Source organism: Eimeria necatrix, genomic scaffold (assembly GCF_000499385.1).
Source record: "Eimeria necatrix Houghton genomic scaffold, Enh_scaff152, whole genome shotgun sequence".
In the NCBI taxonomy this organism is placed as follows: domain Eukaryota; phylum Apicomplexa; class Conoidasida; order Eucoccidiorida; family Eimeriidae; genus Eimeria; species Eimeria necatrix.
This window is the reverse complement of record NW_013654978.1, coordinates 20,055-36,232: the sequence shown is the minus strand read 5'-3', so window position 1 is coordinate 36,232 and position 16,178 is coordinate 20,055. Positions and strand designations below refer to the sequence as shown.

General features: G+C 48.3%; 2 protein-coding genes across 2 annotated transcripts; one reads left to right on the top strand and one right to left on the bottom strand.

Moving 5' to 3' along the window:
* Positions 1-6,255: 6,255 nt before the first annotated feature.
* ENH_00016510 (GPI transamidase 8, putative) lies at positions 6,256-9,578 on the top strand (the record flags this gene model as incomplete). Its single annotated transcript, XM_013584395.1, has 10 exons — positions 6,256-6,446; positions 6,580-6,635; positions 7,049-7,150; positions 7,430-7,581; positions 8,123-8,228; positions 8,473-8,580; positions 8,710-8,768; positions 8,887-8,924; positions 9,262-9,311; positions 9,484-9,578. 10 exons carry the CDS (start codon positions 6,256-6,258, stop codon positions 9,576-9,578), a joined length of 957 nt encoding a protein of 318 aa, XP_013439849.1.
* A 360-nt stretch (positions 9,579-9,938) lies between these two features.
* Positions 9,939-14,406, bottom strand: ENH_00016500 (protein kinase (incomplete catalytic triad), putative; the record flags this gene model as incomplete). The annotated part of the gene is made up of 14 exons (XM_013584394.1): positions 9,939-10,130; positions 10,341-10,411; positions 10,625-10,700; positions 10,990-11,192; positions 11,311-11,420; positions 11,551-11,667; positions 11,874-12,121; positions 12,296-12,366; positions 12,588-12,720; positions 13,174-13,248; positions 13,490-13,559; positions 13,808-13,957; positions 14,076-14,151; positions 14,400-14,406. 14 exons carry the CDS (start codon positions 14,404-14,406, stop codon positions 9,939-9,941), a joined length of 1,599 nt encoding a protein of 532 aa, XP_013439848.1.
* Between the last annotated feature and the right edge of the window lie 1,772 nt (positions 14,407-16,178).

Here is a 16,178-nt window from a genome sequence, read left to right as displayed (position 1 = left end):
GAAGGATGCGGTGGGCTGTCGCGCAGTATACCTGCAGGTGTCTGAGTGGTGTGTGGAGACATGCGGGGCTTGTTTTCAATCCTGTGCTCCTGTTGGCTTCTTTAAGAAACCCTGGAGAGGCTTTGTAATGGGTTTCTGTGTCTAAACCCCCCGTTCAAGGCTAAAGACGACGAAACGAACCCTGCCGAGGTGGCACTAGGCGGCTGCGGCTGCGCCGGGAGGGAAGGCGCAGCGGGCTGATGCAGCAGGGAGAGAACAAGCGAAAGAGAGAAAAGGAATTTATACTTGAAAGCTGCAGAAAGAAATGGCAAAGTTAAAAGACGGGTTCCTACCAAGCGCACCGCACCCAACGCCGAGTGTATCTTCACGTTGGGCATGCAACAACACAACACGTACGCCACCGCCGCTCTCTCAGCCAAGCTTAGTTCACGTGTGGGAGGAGCGAAGAGAGTTTTCCAGCAATTTGGTACGCTGCAAGCTTTCTAAGGAGCCTTCAAGCAACAGAAGGGTGTATCTACATCCGCAGATGTGCACAGCCGCTCCCGCCGCAGCAGCTGCAGCTGCTGCTCCGCTGGACTGACTGCCCTTTCCTCACCCAACAAATCCTTAATAAAGCCTAGTGGTCGCAGGCATCGTCATAAAGTCACTTAGCCAACTGTCAGTATTATCACAGGGCTCCCATCCCTTCCCTTCTCAGCAACCCCTGCACGAGCGAGAAACCCTACAGGTCCCGACAAAAGGTATTAGCAGCTAGCTGTAGATACTCTAGACGCATGCATCAGCATATGGGTAGTACTCGCATCTAAAGGAGACTCTGTAAGCCTCGGTGGGATCGTAGGCTTTCTCTGAGAGTAGAACTGCTGCAAAGTTGTATAGCCAGAACTGAAAAATACGGCTACGTGCAAGAACGATGTTGACCAAGTCTGAATGGAGGAATGCTCGGTGCTATAAATGCAACACGACTGTACAAAACCCACGATGAACCTGTGCGAACGCACCCCAAATATTCCCTGCTTTGTGCGTCGAGGGTGGCATTGTTATGCGAATGAATACCGCCAATGCAATTGAGAAACTTTCGCTTGGCTTTAATGCCAACGATGAGGACTCGATATTGAAGCTTAGCCTGTCTGTTAGCAAAGGGCGCTATTATTTAGTTACGGCTCCTGGTTTAGGGAACCTGTTGCGATTCCTCTAATCGAACAGCCGTGTATTTTGCAGAGGCTCACTGCCGTTATGCTCTATCCCAGAGGATGCTTTCCCTTTATTTGCACATGCCGCAGGTGTCTTCAGATTACGGATGAAGAGTGTAGTTTCAAGTGGCGTCTAGCGGGTTCAAGCTTTAACTTTGTTTATCTGGTGGTCAGCCGACTTTCACTCTTTAGAACTGCCGAAACTGAACGAACAAATTCTTTCAGGATGAGGCCGTCACGAGTTTACGGCACTACAGTAATTGAAATGCTCTCAGAACGCTATTTACATCCTTCGTAGCTTCATGACACGCTTTGGTACGCGGCTCATATCCAATGAGTGCTCCTAACAAGCTTTGGTCTACTAAATTCAGCTTCACCATCAAGGCTCGATTATTCGCTCAGAGCTATACGACGCCACCCTCGTGTCATCGCTATTGCATTATTTTAAACGCGGAGCCACAACAGAACTCCTAAACAAAGTATACGTCTTAACTTCATTATAAAATATGAGCTAAGTGGAGGAAACTGTGGCGTAGGTTGACTACTTGCTGATAAAGCAAAGCTCTACTCACTGTAGACATCCATTGAAGAGGTATCCCATCTGCGAAGGGTATCTCTTGATGCTACTGCTCGCAGTGTGCACTCCACTGCCTTGTACGGCAGATTACAGAGTATACGTGGACTGATATTCTGTGCAGAGTTGCCTGCACTGAAACTTGTCAGTCTCTTTGCAAGTTTCCATCTGTAAAGAAAATCAAGCAGCTAACAGCCTTACCGCAAAGACGCATCAATTTCTTCCTGCTCGAGCTACTTTATAGGTAAATGCCCCGAACATACTACACAAGCGGATAGCAGCCTAACGGGCAGTCTTTCTATGTGGTGTGGCCTTGCAATGAGCCCCGCCACCGGACCTTTTACTGATTGTGGCCACTTGCGAGCCTCTCTCCCAAAGTGCAAATAAATTCATGTTGCTCCGTGGGTTGCCAGAAAAATCGTTCAAGCTTGCTAAGATAACGCCCTGCCCTGAGCTGGTAGCGTTAAAATTACGTGCTAATACTGGTTTGAAACGTGGTCGCAGTGCATGAAAGGCTAGGCGATAATACATTTTACTTCCATGGCTTAATGACAGGGCGAAAGGCAGTTTGTCACTTACACCGTCTTTTTTGGGCCACTGGATCTAATGAAGGTTTTCATCTGGATCCATTCATGAACAGTACCTATCCGCAATATCTTTAGTATAGTATGAAGTCGGGGAACGAAGAACTCAGAAGCGAACACGAGGGCATCAAATGTTTCACTGTTTACAAAAAATGTTCACGTCGCGCTCTTCAGAACTATCGCGGTGCTCTGTGCGGAGTTTAAGCCGTAATCTCTGTTGGACTGGCTCGTCTTGAGCCTAAAGTGCACGCAGCGATACTCCCTGTCATTTCTCACGTCAAGCGGCCCGACTTTTAAGTTACGGAAAAGCAGTGCGAATTTTAGCCGTGACGGCGGGACACTAAGCCAGTTCGAATTCGCTCATGTTTGGCAAAACATTGCGTTGATATGGCTTTTCGTCTTGAGTCCCTTTATCCTAGTGTGAGAGCTCTATCATTTGAGAGGCAGACGCAGCGATGCTTTTGAGTTTTGCGCCATCATATCTGAAAATCGTCTTCCCAGCAGGTTACCGGCCTGCCCTGCGCGCATCTCGGGCTGTGCCACGCTAGGCCGACACTCTCCTTTTTCCATTTGGGTAGTGCGATCCGCGCGTAGGTGGCGTCATCGACCATCCACGCATATTCTGGACTTGTCAGATTGGAAACCCATGAGTCACTAACTAATCGAATCCTATGATCAAATCATATTGAACTGTTTCTACCAGCAAGTCGCTTGAAAAGCCTTTAATCCAGTAACTACACAGTCAGTACGCAACAACTTGTCGTTTGCCATACTAAAAGTGCACTTCTCAGGGAGCTGCCTCTCCCTGAGCAGTCGTCGCTCTACAGTCATTGGATCTATAGAGCTGTGCGACTTTCCGTCGCATAGCCCTATAGACCCACTGACTGTATTCACTTTCATAAGTATCTCGAGGTATGATGGCTGGATAAGCTCTCTTGTACCCGCGCCATATAGCAGCTCCAGGCATTTTCCGGCAGCGTCTTCTTCTATCATATCACTACTGTCTCACAAAACCCATACCTTCAGCCAGGACAACTCCCACTTCTCCCATCACCGTCACGTTCATTGTGCATTACATCCTCTAATTCTTCTTCTAAGTCCCCAGCCTTGGCCTACACTTCTGCTACAGATTGGAGGGGGCCGTTCTATAGTCTTAGCAGGTTGATTCTGATATTTTTCTAGGCTCCCTAGCTGTTTCCGCTAGATCAGGGAGCATGCCCTGTCTAAACGGTTCGCTTCATCTCTTTACCTCTCCTCTGGAGATTTGTACATTCATCTCCGCAACGCTGAAGTTCGCTTACTTTATCGTTAGGTTTCGCTTTGTGTACGATCACGTGATGGAGGTATTTTTACACCACACGGGCTTCCTCGTTATTCACTGGGCGTAGGGCAGTCCCTGGCAAATTGTGACCTATTTAAGCAGGCCTCTTATGCGTCTGCATGACTATGCGATTTCCTGATCGGGCCCCTCCTGCTGGGAAGTTTCTGGCTCATTATTTTCCTGAGTGCCGCTCTCTGAAGCCTTTGATCTTGTCGCATTCTCACCCCTTTTCCCACCGTTTTCCCGTAGCCGCTGTCTGCGTTTTGAGCAGACAGAGTTCCACTCACGTACGAAGGCTGAAACAATTTGAAGACAGACTTAATAACATGAAGAAGAAAACAAGGCACGATTAATCGTGAAATTTGAGGCACAATTTTCCCAACAGCTGTTTGTGGAATCCCCCCTTGAGGAACACTTTACGTCATCTGTCTAAACGTTTATCCGCATATTTCTGCATCTATGACGTCTTCTGTGTTTGGTTGAGGTGGACAAGCACTGTAATTAAATCCATGCTAACTCCTTTTGCTACACACATTACGTTACGCTGACGTTAAAACGTTAAAAGACTTGCTTTCTACGGTCACTGAGCCATTGGACTTCCTCCTTTGTGGACATGTGTGCGTATGAACTTCTGTTTGGGTATGTCTGTGTCTGTACGTGAATATTTGTGGTATTCCTAGAGCTGTGATGTTACACACATCCTATGTGTGCATGCACATCAGAGTGTATGCCCACATCCACTTTAGCTTTTGCGGAGGCCCCGCCTTAAAAATCTAAAACATGCTGCAGCTGCAACTAGCTAGCACGCAGCTCCGCGCGACGTCTCATATATAGTTGCAACGAACGTGAAAGTGAGGAAGATCGGCAGTCGACTGTTATCAGGCAATGCCCTGGACTGAGCTGGACAATTAGACCAAGCCTGAGCAGAGCCAACTAGGGCAAAAAGGGAGGCATAAAATTGCTGGGAACTCTAATAAACGATCAAACGGATAGTTAACTTGTCCCAGCGGAGCATATTGTGGCTGTGAGCAGCAAGCGGGGTCCTTTGATCAGACCATGCAGGCTTCATCCAGTTTAATAATAGCAATAGCCGATAGGGCATGTTTACCTTCCGCGTATTTTGTGTGGCTTACGTCATGTCCCAAGTCCAATTACGTGCTTTGTCGTTGTATGTAGCACAGCACTGCAGCGCTGCGTGTGCAATGCCGTAGCTTGCAGTGAAAATAGTTGAAATTTTGTTATATGAAATATCCTTAAGCCTTAAATTTAGCGTGCCGCGCAGTGGTAGCTCTTGGTAGAATAGAACTGGCTCGGCACGGAGGCCAAATGGGTTTGGCACTAATAGAGTTGGATGCACTAAGCACTACAAACAGGCTCAGCAAGCACTTCGTTGTTTCACTACAATAATTTTTGTTCAGCATGTGGTAGAGAGAGAGAAGTACTTTCCTAGCTAGGACCTGACTGAAGCTTTGCTTGTCTGTGTAGCGTTGGTGAGACGCACCAAATGCTATGGATCCAGCCCCTCTTTGCACGTGCAGACCGTTTCTCCGGGCAATCGTATATCTAGCAGTGTTATGAGCAGATTTTCACCAAAAAGCACAGTAGTAGCTACAGATCCAGCCGCTTTTTCTGTCCAAAGCCTTCCAGAACCTTACTGCAGACAACCGTGTACATAACACTGTTGTCAGCAGGTTTTTACAAAAAGCCACAGCTCAAGTGCTTTCGCATATGCAGAAAAGTAGATTTTGGTCTTCTATAAGGGCAATGCCACGTGGGAAACCTTTTGGCCCAGCGGGCAGCGCCTGCTGTCATTACTTTGCACTGCGATGGTTCTAATACATTGTTAAAGTACAGAAGATAGTTCATTCTTACTGTTTGTTCTAGGCTTGGGGACGCTGTGACCGTGTGGGTTCGCGCCACCAAAGGCTTCGCAGGCGCCCACGTGTATGCGTACTCGAGTCAGCATAACGGTGTTCTAGCCAAATCGCTTCGAGGCTCATAGATATCCAGATATAAGAGTCGAACAGCGAACACTGCATATTTTAACGGGCTCATGAGTTCGAGGCTGCTGAACAGTGTGTGGTTCAAATGGATACCCACTTGGAGAGGCTAACTAATGGGCATCAGAACGTCAAATCTTCTTCTGTAAAACGGAACTCTGCAAAAATTTGATTAAAAAGTAATATTTTGAGTGGATGCCCACTAACAAGGTGATACAGAGATCTTCGGCGTTCATCCTGCAGCCTTGCGCCGAAGCCACTATGGAGGGAGCAGCGGGCTTACAGCTCGGCACGACAATACGTAGTCCGTTGGGGAGGCATTCAGATGCATTTTTTGAGTAAAAGGTAATTACAGGAAGGAACGATGCATTTCTTGCACTTTTCGATGTGCTCAAGCGCACTTCATTACACCGGCTGACTCTAGAACGACTACGAATGAGGCTATACCGATGTCTTCCTAATGTTGAAGAGTCTGTCCATGCAAACCAAGCCAATTTTACGTTATAATTTTGTATCTCGGGTCTAATGCTGTATGGGGGTCCCATTTTCGCCTGAGTGCAACTTGGAACCTCTGCTCTGTTCGTCTATGGAGTTTTCTCGGCGCTTGGTTTTGCTGAAGGACGTGCTATTGAAGGCCGGGGCCCCTAAGTACCGGTTAGAGCAGTTAACTCGCCAGTTATATGCTGGCAAAACCACCGTGGCTGACTTGAAGGCACTCGGCACTCAGGCGAAAAATGCGATTGAGACACACTTCGGTCCCGATTTGTTAACGCTGAAATGTGTCTCTATCGCTGAGGCACCTCGGGCAAGAAAAATACTTTTTGAGTGCAAAGACGGAGTTAGAATCGAAGCTGTTGCACTGAAGTTTGCCTCCCACACTTCCCTCTGCATATCTTCGCAGGTGGGCACTTTTCTGGAGCTGGGTATGCTGGGTATTGTCTTCAATTTCCGCATTTGCTCCCTGCAATTCAGGCAGAGAATGGCTTTATGGATAGCTGTTGTGTGCTTACCTTTATAGAATGCAGTCGCTGTATTTGAGCAAGAAATATGGGGGCATTGAAGCACTGGAGCATGATGCGGACCGCGCTACACAACAGTCTGGATGAATTTAATCATCGTTTCCATAGAGCTGTCGTGTTTTTCTCAGGCTGGGTGCTCTTTCAACTGCAGCTTTTGTGCCACTGGTAGGCATGATGTTCAGCGCCTGCTGCTCTCAACTTCCAGGCTAGCACTCTGTGGGAACTTTTTTCCGAGCTGCAATAGGCACATGCTCCAACAACTCTCCCCCATTTGTTGCTGCGCTAGGATTTTCGCGAAGTTAAAGTGTGAGTAAGCCAAAATGTCACAATTCCCGTTCTTGTTCATGTATTTTTTTGAAGGGAAGGTTGGCCTTAAACGGCAGCTGAGTGTTGACGAAATCTCTGACCAGGTGCTTTACTTCCAGGCGAATGGGATACGAGCTGACTCTATATCTTTCATGGGTATGTCACATATGAGGAGTTTAGGGACTGGAAATCGACGTATGCGGAATAGATAGACTAGCACCTGTACTCCATAAGTGAACCCAGCCTTTTGCAGACAATGGTGTGGCAGTCGAAATACCAAGGAGCAAGTATTATGATGCGCTCAGATATAGGTGCATGCGTGTGTATGCTTCGTATGTGTCGTGTGCACGCTAATTACTTGAAGTATGGTAAAGGTGCCTGCTGTCCACTGCTGCTTAGCCAGGAAGTGGAATGAACTTGTCGCTGGTGGTGCAGGCATGGGGGAGCCTCTTGCAAACCCTCGTGTCTTCGAGACCCTCAAACTACTAACAGACTCCAGAGCATTTGGCATTTCGGCACGGCGTTTGAACATTTCCACTTCAGGCGTCCTTCCAGGCATAAAGAAGCTCAATGAGCAACACCCACAGGTGCGATGTAGGAAGTACCGTAGCGGAGTAGCCTATCTCCGCCGTGCGGTAGCGGCGGAGATGCAAATGGTAGACATATCACTGATCTCTTCGTGACTTAGCTTGAATTCTACAACAGCAAAGGAAGAGTTTTTCGAGAACTTGGTCGTTTGTTCAAGGCCGACGTCCTGCATGTTTACTTGCGCATCTCCTTTCTGTACGCAATGAGGCGTTCCCCTGAGCCCTTTGCTTGCTAGGTTAACTTGGCATTTTCTCTCCACTCCCCCTTTGCGGAAGAGCGCAATATCTTGGTGCGTCTGCAGTGCAACACATTTAGGGCACTTTCTCCATCAGCTGTTTGAAAATAAGCAAGTTACTATCAAACAGAGCCAGGAACGTGGACCTTGTGACGCATCTAGAGAACACAGCACCTATGTACTCTTGCGAAGTTAATGAGGCTGCCAGCGAAGTTTGTTCTTTCAGGTATTTCATGTCACGAGTTGCACATTTTATAAACCTAGGTAAACCGAATGGACACTGCTGACTTCTGCGTATTGCTCAGGTGCCCGCTAACCGCATGTACCCATTTCCGGAAGTATTCACTCTGCTCGACGAGCGCATTGGCTTGACGGGCCGTCGTGTTTGGATTGCATACTTACTGCTTCAAGGCAAGTATCCGGAACTAAGGGAAGGGGGCTCACACGAGATTATTCGTTGTTCGCCATTGCAGTCCCCTCGATCCCCAAAATGTGGAGCGCATCCTTCCTCCAAATTCTTTCAAGTGCTCGTTGTGCTCGACAAGTATTTAGGCTTGCCGCACGTCGTTACTTCTAAGTGTCCGACCTGACAGGTGTAGGGTGTTCCCACGGGCCAGTCTTTAATTGTGTAGCCTGTGAGATACTAACGTTTCAGGCGTCAACGACTCCGTCGAACACGCAAAGGCCCTTGCGGCTCTTATCAGGAGTCGCCGACGAGAAACTAGACATTTGTACCACGTATCATTAATCGAATACAACGAAGGTAGGCCTTGATTGCTCTTCTAGCGAGGACAGATAATAAAGGTTGTGGTCGTGATATACGTAGATGTGTGTTTGGAGATCGTGCTGGGGACGTGCCCAGTGACAAGTGATGCACATTTGTTGAATGCAGCGAAAGGGGTATCTACGTCGCTGCAGCGGTCTGACGATAGACATCTCCGTCTGTTCGAGGTATGCGCTAGTCCAACACTTCCGGGTTTACAAATTCCATGCGTGGGGGTTTCGAAGCTCAATGGTCACTACGCACCGCGCAGTGTAAACACATCAGCTGCGATTATGGTTTCCATAGGATGTCCTCGACAATGCTCACATCTCACATTCCCGTAGGTGAGTTGCGCGACGGTTACTGCTAGTTCTTGAGATGCTGTTGCCTTCGCTAGACCTAACAGGGAGTTCGTAAGATGCCACAAATCAGCGCAAGCAGTTGAAATGTGACGGCGCCTTTGGTGTGCCGCTATGCGCACCCGGTTGAAGCCCTGAAATGCGTATGTATTCTACTGCTTTGTAATCCTGCTGCAACACGACCCAGTCTACAAAACGACATAAGCTTGAACAATCTATAATATATGTTTATATGTAACCACCACAAGTGGCAGGGCTACGCCTTCTCGCTGATGTTTCCCGAAATTATTCCATGTGAATGCCGTGTGAGGTGTGTCTACAGAAACTACTTCGGACGGGAGATCGATGCAGCATGTGGGCAACAGTGTGCAGGTGTGTAATTTAGCAGCCGGGGTGAACCGAAGAAGCACTGAGAAGGCGGTAAACACGCCGTTCCAGCGTAAAACATGCACTTCACGGTCACCCAAGTCTCTGTAAACTGAGAATTCCCAGTTGTTCTCAACATATTGGTAGTCCGCGTATTGTGCTCTCAATATGGGTGCAGCTTATGATCCAGAGCCCAAGCGGATAGAATCTGCATGCTCAGTACAACTTCGTGGGGCGCCCTGTGCGGCGCGTGAAGCTCCACAGATGCCATAGCGGGCGTATACTTGCTGCTTTACATTTGTTACCGTCTACCCAGTAAGGAATGATAGCCCTCACAGGAAATGCTTCCTGGCGACCACAATAACTGTACAGATCAAATAAATTGTGCCAGTTCTGCTTCGCCCCATCTGCTCGCTGTGCAGCACATACCAGCTTAATGCCATTCTCTGTGTACTAAGGAACCCGCATAGTACACCACATACGTACATTGGAGAGGATCCGCCTAAGGGGGTTCCCCCTGTTGCTAGCGCCTACACCTGGTTTAGAAATATACAGATGTTTACGAGCAGGCTGCAGTACTAAGATACTGCAGCTCTATACAAGAAGAGCCTCATATGTGGCTGTGCACCCAGGTCACATCACATTGCAGGTGGATGACTCATTCTTCTTCTTCGGTGTAGGTGGGCGAGTCTGCGTCCCCATTCCTGGTGGAGTCAGGGACTTGTTTAAGTATAACTCTTCGGCCGGTGGTTTCCCGAAACCTAGAAGTTCGGCGGCTCCACGAACCCACTCCGATGCTTGAAGAGCCCAGCGGTCTTGAGCATCCTGTAGCATGCCACAGTGGAAAATGGCTATCCAACGAACTTCAGACTACAGTTTGTGTAGTCGCCAACTGCGGCTAGCGTTAAGTCATGCGCTCCGCCACTGAGATGAGGGGAGCACTGAATTCCTGTTTAGTAGTGCATGCGCTTTTCTAACGAAACAATTGTTCAGGATTAGCGAAATGTGGGTAGATGAACTACTACAGTGACGCACCACCAGGTCCTTAAAGAATGGCCTTTCTGTAGGGTTCATTGTTAGCATCCGACTGAGTAGTGAGGCCAGATCTATATACAAGGCAAATGTAAACAAGAAAAAAGCCATGCAAGAACACTATAGAGTGGCATGTGAAGAGGATACAAACGAACTCAAACAGAACAAGCCATCGTAACTGTCCTCCGAAGGGCAATGCTACGTAAATGATTTTTGCCCAACTGCAGGGCTTCAGAATCACCGCACTAATAGCTGCTCATAGTTCCTGCAGTTATCAGCTGTTATACCTGGGGCTGCTGGTGAATCGCTATTCTTCAGTTTCTCCAGTGCTGCTGTAAGCTTCTTCGGCTTATCGCGGTATATCTGCGCAGAGACGGACAGCGCAGTACACGCGCACACACACACACACACGTTTGCACTCGCTGCGTCGGCCCTACCTGGAGGAAGCAGCAAGTAAACCACGCTAAAGCACCAATGTAAGGAACACCTTGAACAAGGCATTTAGGAGATTCAACAAACGGACGAGACTGCAAAGGGTTCCGGTGTCCAGGCAATAAGCGCTCTCCGTGAATGTCTACATACGAAAAGACCGAATGGTTCACTCCATATGCTCACTGTGCGGTAATAATGAGACTTAAAAATGAAACCTCACCGTCACATTCTGTAATGTGGCCAGCTGCAGAATGACAAGGCCTAGACAGAACACGTCATGTTTATGAGGAGACAGCGTGTCCACGTAGACAGATGGCCGCTGTATCCGCCGCTCATACAATGCAGTGTAGTATTCGGGAGAGCAGTAAGGGGGAACAGCGGCTAATCCCTTCGCCACTTGTACAAGCCATCGTTTGAACTCGCCTGGGTAAATCCGCAAGGTGATTACAATACCGGACGGCGTGAAGGGGCGGCATGCTGTCTTAATCGGAGTGACATATAGACAATGCTAGTAGTTTAAAAACAAGGATGGTTTACGTACTTGGGGGGACGAAATCGCCAATAAGGAGACGAAATCCGTCGTCTGAAACCATAATGTTGTATGGGTGAATGTTGCCGTGATACACTCCGTAGTGCTCCAAGAAAGCCATGCTGCAGCGCAACGCCATGCCACCCCCTTTTCTTGACGCTGCGCGACGGGTGTACTAAATGTGCTGCGTTAAGTTGCGCTCAAGACATCTGGCGCTTCCAAGCAGAAAATAACTTGCAGTGTTTACCGTACCATGAAACTAGGTTCCTTGCATTCGCCAGCAGGAGATCCGCTTCGTACGCGTATGTGTTCCTTTTTCCAGCTAGAGACTTCATCACCGCACCAACGCTGCCATTTTGCATGAACGGCCTGCAGCATTAATGGTACACTCCCCAAGTGGCTGACAACGACACGGTTACGGTAAATCATACCTGCTCTTTGCAGCAAATCATGCCCGTTATTTGCGCACTAGCAAACTGCTAAAATAAAGCTCACTAGGGAAAAGTTACGTGCTCCACTCAGTTCTCAACTGCAGTGCCGTCTACAGGCATAGCATGCGCTATACGTTGGCTCACGTGATAATGGCCGCACCAGACATAGTCTTTGAACTGCTATGTGTGCGGCTCACAGTGGCAGTGTGAACCACCGGCAGCAATCCCACTTGTTCAAAGTTGAATTTTCCCTTTTCCACGATGTACCGCCAACAGAACCTCATAAACACCTCAGTTTCCTTGACGAGCGCATTTGCAGCTGCATCGTCGTAGGCCGCATCACTCCGGTAGAAGACACGTCCGTCTGCAGCTACGGCCAGCCCCGGATCCATCTGACACAGTCACTATAAAAGCTTCCCACATATGCGAGACAAAGACAAGCCAGTTTAGGCCATGCTTATCAGCTCAGTAAGCCGCATAAAAATGTCCAAAAGCTTTACTCTGGTTGCATAGCATGTGCTAAAAAATAGAAGACTATTGGTGTGGTCAGCATGTAAAGGTCTTACAACTTTCGCGCAAAAGACTGTCGGCACGTCACGTATTTTAGGCGCCATTTTCGGTGCTGCAACTTTCTTGCCTGAAAACACAACGTAAGGCAACAGCAAAGTAGTGCGAAGACCAAATTGAGCTATGCCGCCAAGTACTTCTTCGAAAGTTATGTTGCAGTTGACGAACAACCTGTTCACGTATTTACGGCAGTGAACACAGACCATCCAGCCTACACTGCCAAAAGGCATGACATGGTAAACATATTCGGGCCTCACTCGTAGACAATATGCCTAGGCAGCTGCTACATACCTTTCTTTGCTGCTTTTTTGGCTTCCTGCTCGAGACGTTCCTTTTCTGCAATTGCCATGGCTTGTGCCTCTAAATGAGCCTGGACGAGCAAGTCGTGGCTGAAGTCCTCCCACGGTTTATCAAGCCTCCGAAGCTGCAGATGCGCCAAGGCGCACATCAGGTAGCTCTGAGGGAACCCCCAGTAACGATATAGCCGACATAAGGCCATGCCAAACACAACCGTACTTGTTGGCACTAAACCCAAAATCCTACAGCTATATGGTCTACGTGGGCCCTAAGAAGAACGCTTGTAGCGGTCTGTTGAGGTTCCAATACTACAGAACAAGTGACAAAAGGAGCTGGATAGGCGCAAAGCTGCTACTGTGCAAGAGGTAGAGTAGTCAACAACGTAAGTATGGCCTTGTTCAATGAGTGAAAGTCACGTAAAGCACCATGCATCACACAGCGCTCCATAACGCGTTTCCACGGAAAGCTGATCCATAATATTCGGCAGCTCGAATTTACACTGCAAACACAGCACCTCAAATTTTCACTAACCGCCATGCAAGCTGCTGCTCTGCACAGCAGTGAGTAAACTCTAGCTTACTGCGATCGGAAGCTCACGGCGTTCCCAGGTGAAATTAAGGTTGCTTGACTCAAGCTCCTTTAGCTTCTTCTCGACCTAGGCACCAAAAAAGTTAAAAAAGCTTAGGCAGGTTCTGACATGCTACCTATGCAGCACTGCGGCGCAAAGCCTATTTCTGTGCTCGCAAACGCAAACTGCTAACAGATGACTGGTACAAGAAATCATACTACTGCTACTTTGCAGTCTGCCGCTTTCTGTTTCTTCGGTTCTCAAGTAGTACGCCGGCAAACGGGAAACGAAAGCCAATGTACTAAAACACAACAACGTCTCTACCCACCTCCTCTAGTTGATCTTCGATATCTGTCTTGAGCTGCTGCCTTTCTTCCAAAAGCACTTCCGGGTCCTCTCTTTGAAGGCACACATAGCACCAGTTGTGTACATTCCGCTGAGGTATGCCTCGAGAATGGAATTCAAAGAAGCGACTGCACTGAAGGCATTCCCTTATTTTCCACACTGCCACAACGCCTATGCATAACATTATCCAGTAACTTTCCAAGTTTACTACGCCCGACGCCAACAGCAACCAGCGCTTCTACGAAGCCTATTCCGCCTCAGTCAGTCAGCCCCCACTTCACGAACTTTCCGCTGTAATTACCTGTCATGGGGGTCAAATCTCTCTGCGTAGTCCATTTCATCATCATAGTGTTCATCGTCTTCGAATGCTTCTTCTTGCTCCTCTTCCATGTCTTGAGCGGCTTGGTAGATGCCGAGATCGAGGCGGGCAACTGCTTCCTCGAGCTTTGCTCTGCAGCAGCACAGGCCCCATTGTGCTCGATCAGCAAATTCGTCTCTGATGCAGTAAAACCATAGTCTTGGTACAGATGTCCGACACTGTGCAATGTAAGTCCAATCGGCTTCCTTACTTGCGCTTTGCTAGCTCTTCTTTTTGAGCGTTTACGTCGTTTTTTATCAACCATGTTTCGCCGTGGGCTGCGCTGCCTGATAAACATTGCCAGGCAAAAACGCAAAAAGCTGGCTCTGCATCTCTCCTTAAACCTAGTGGAGCAATCTCCAATCCAGCCCCAGGAGTGTTACTGTACTGTCAAAGACAGGAACCGAATGCCCAAAACTGCGCAGCTCTTGCATATCAGCCCGCATCCTCAATACCCACAATATTTTATCCCCTACTACATGTGCGTGGCTCTTGTCACTACACATGAAAACATATGTATCGTCAGTGTCCTCACCAGGCATCCTCTGCAGCGCAACGAAACCCGCAGGCCACAAAATGCGTTCCCCAAGAACACCATAGTTTGACACCGGAAGACTCATCTTGCTGTGTCCCGTGGGCCGCTTGCCTTCAAGATGTACTGTTTTCTTTCCACCATCCACGTTCCGTATACCATGTGCAGCATTGACCCCAAAGCGGTCAATCAGTAGTGAGGAGCGAGCCAGCAAGACCCGTCCTCTTGGAAGCCACACTACACTCCTTCTGGCCTGGCTGCAGCAGGAAGCAGATGCTGATGCACACTCAAGAGCAGCGCACTACATTTCTATCCGCCCGTGCGGAGCTTTAAGGCCTCTGCTACCACGAGAGACGCAACAGATACCTATGCTTGCCGGTAGCGCAAGGGATGAATGGCGCGGAGGGCCTGAATCAACCAGTGACTATTACCACTCCCAATTCAGTAATCCACTGTGTATAAACCTTTGTTTGAAAAAGTACAATACCGAAGCACCTCAATTATTCGAAAAGGGAGCACGACCAGGGAGCCACAGGCTCGAAGCTCAACTGCAAACCATGAAATATCGTCTTAGTACAGGTGAAGACTTCAAGCATTTAGAAAAATGTATGATTCTGCACCGTTATGGGGAGAAATATGCAAGATCGAATCTGTTGCCTTTTCTGGTTTGACTGCCCAAACTTGACTCGCAAACACGAGGCGTTGAGCCACTGGTCAACGCTGCTGGCAAGCGGTTCCTGCATGCGAAGTGCAACATATCCTTGACTTCATCGATATTTCAGTTTCATATTTCAGACTTCTGCTAATAATAGCATTTTCGTCGCTATCATCATCAGCCACTGCCGTGCTTCTGTCTTGATTGTGAACCAGCGCCTGTTCAATTGCCCGACACTCGTTAACTTTCAACACGGCGAACCACCTTGGCTGCCAATATCCCAATGAATGGATCGTTTTAATAGTAATAATAGCCCTTCTGTTCACAAGAGAATCATACACCGTAATTCACAGTTTCTAATTGGCGTATGGGCAACGGCAGTTCATAGCACTTCAGTGGTTTGCTCAACGGGCTGGTTTGACCGCATGCCAAAACAGCTGCAAGCGCCCTATAATACACGAGGACAACACGGGTAAGAAGTTGCAGTCTCAGTCACTAAAAAGATGACATCAGGGACGCGCTAAAGGGAGGCAAAGGAGTCGAGGCAGGTGCTGCTTGCACCACTGGTTTTGACAGTTTCTGGGTGTTGCGCCTTTACAAGGTTCACAAAATCAAGTTAAGCGTGTCCGTATTCCGCTTTTCTCAAGACGTGAATGGCGGGCTGCAGCAGTGCAGGAGAGACTCTGTGGTCCACAGGGAATTAGGAGCAGATGTTAAAATAGCACTAAAAGTAATGGTACTTTCTAGCATGCTCACCCATGAAGGAAGTTTAACGAGCTGTACTAGTGGGTCAAATTTTACTACGTGATGCATGGGGGGAAGTGCTGTAACACTTGCACATGAGGGGGATGAGGCGCTGTGTCTTCAACCAACGGGAAGACACTTGTTACTTTATGCTGGGACCTCAACCGCGGGTTGCAACAGCAGTCGCTGGGACTGATGTAAAATGTATTTTTGCTACTTAGGTCCTTTCATTTGAAGTTGAACAGAAGGGAACGCTTCCGTTCTTTGTCAGCTTTGTCAAATGAGACCTTGTGCAAACAGTGGCTTCAAGTGCACTCTCGGGGAAGCTGGAGGATAGCTTTTAGGCCAGCTTGCTACAGAGGACACGTAGGAGCCACTTTGTG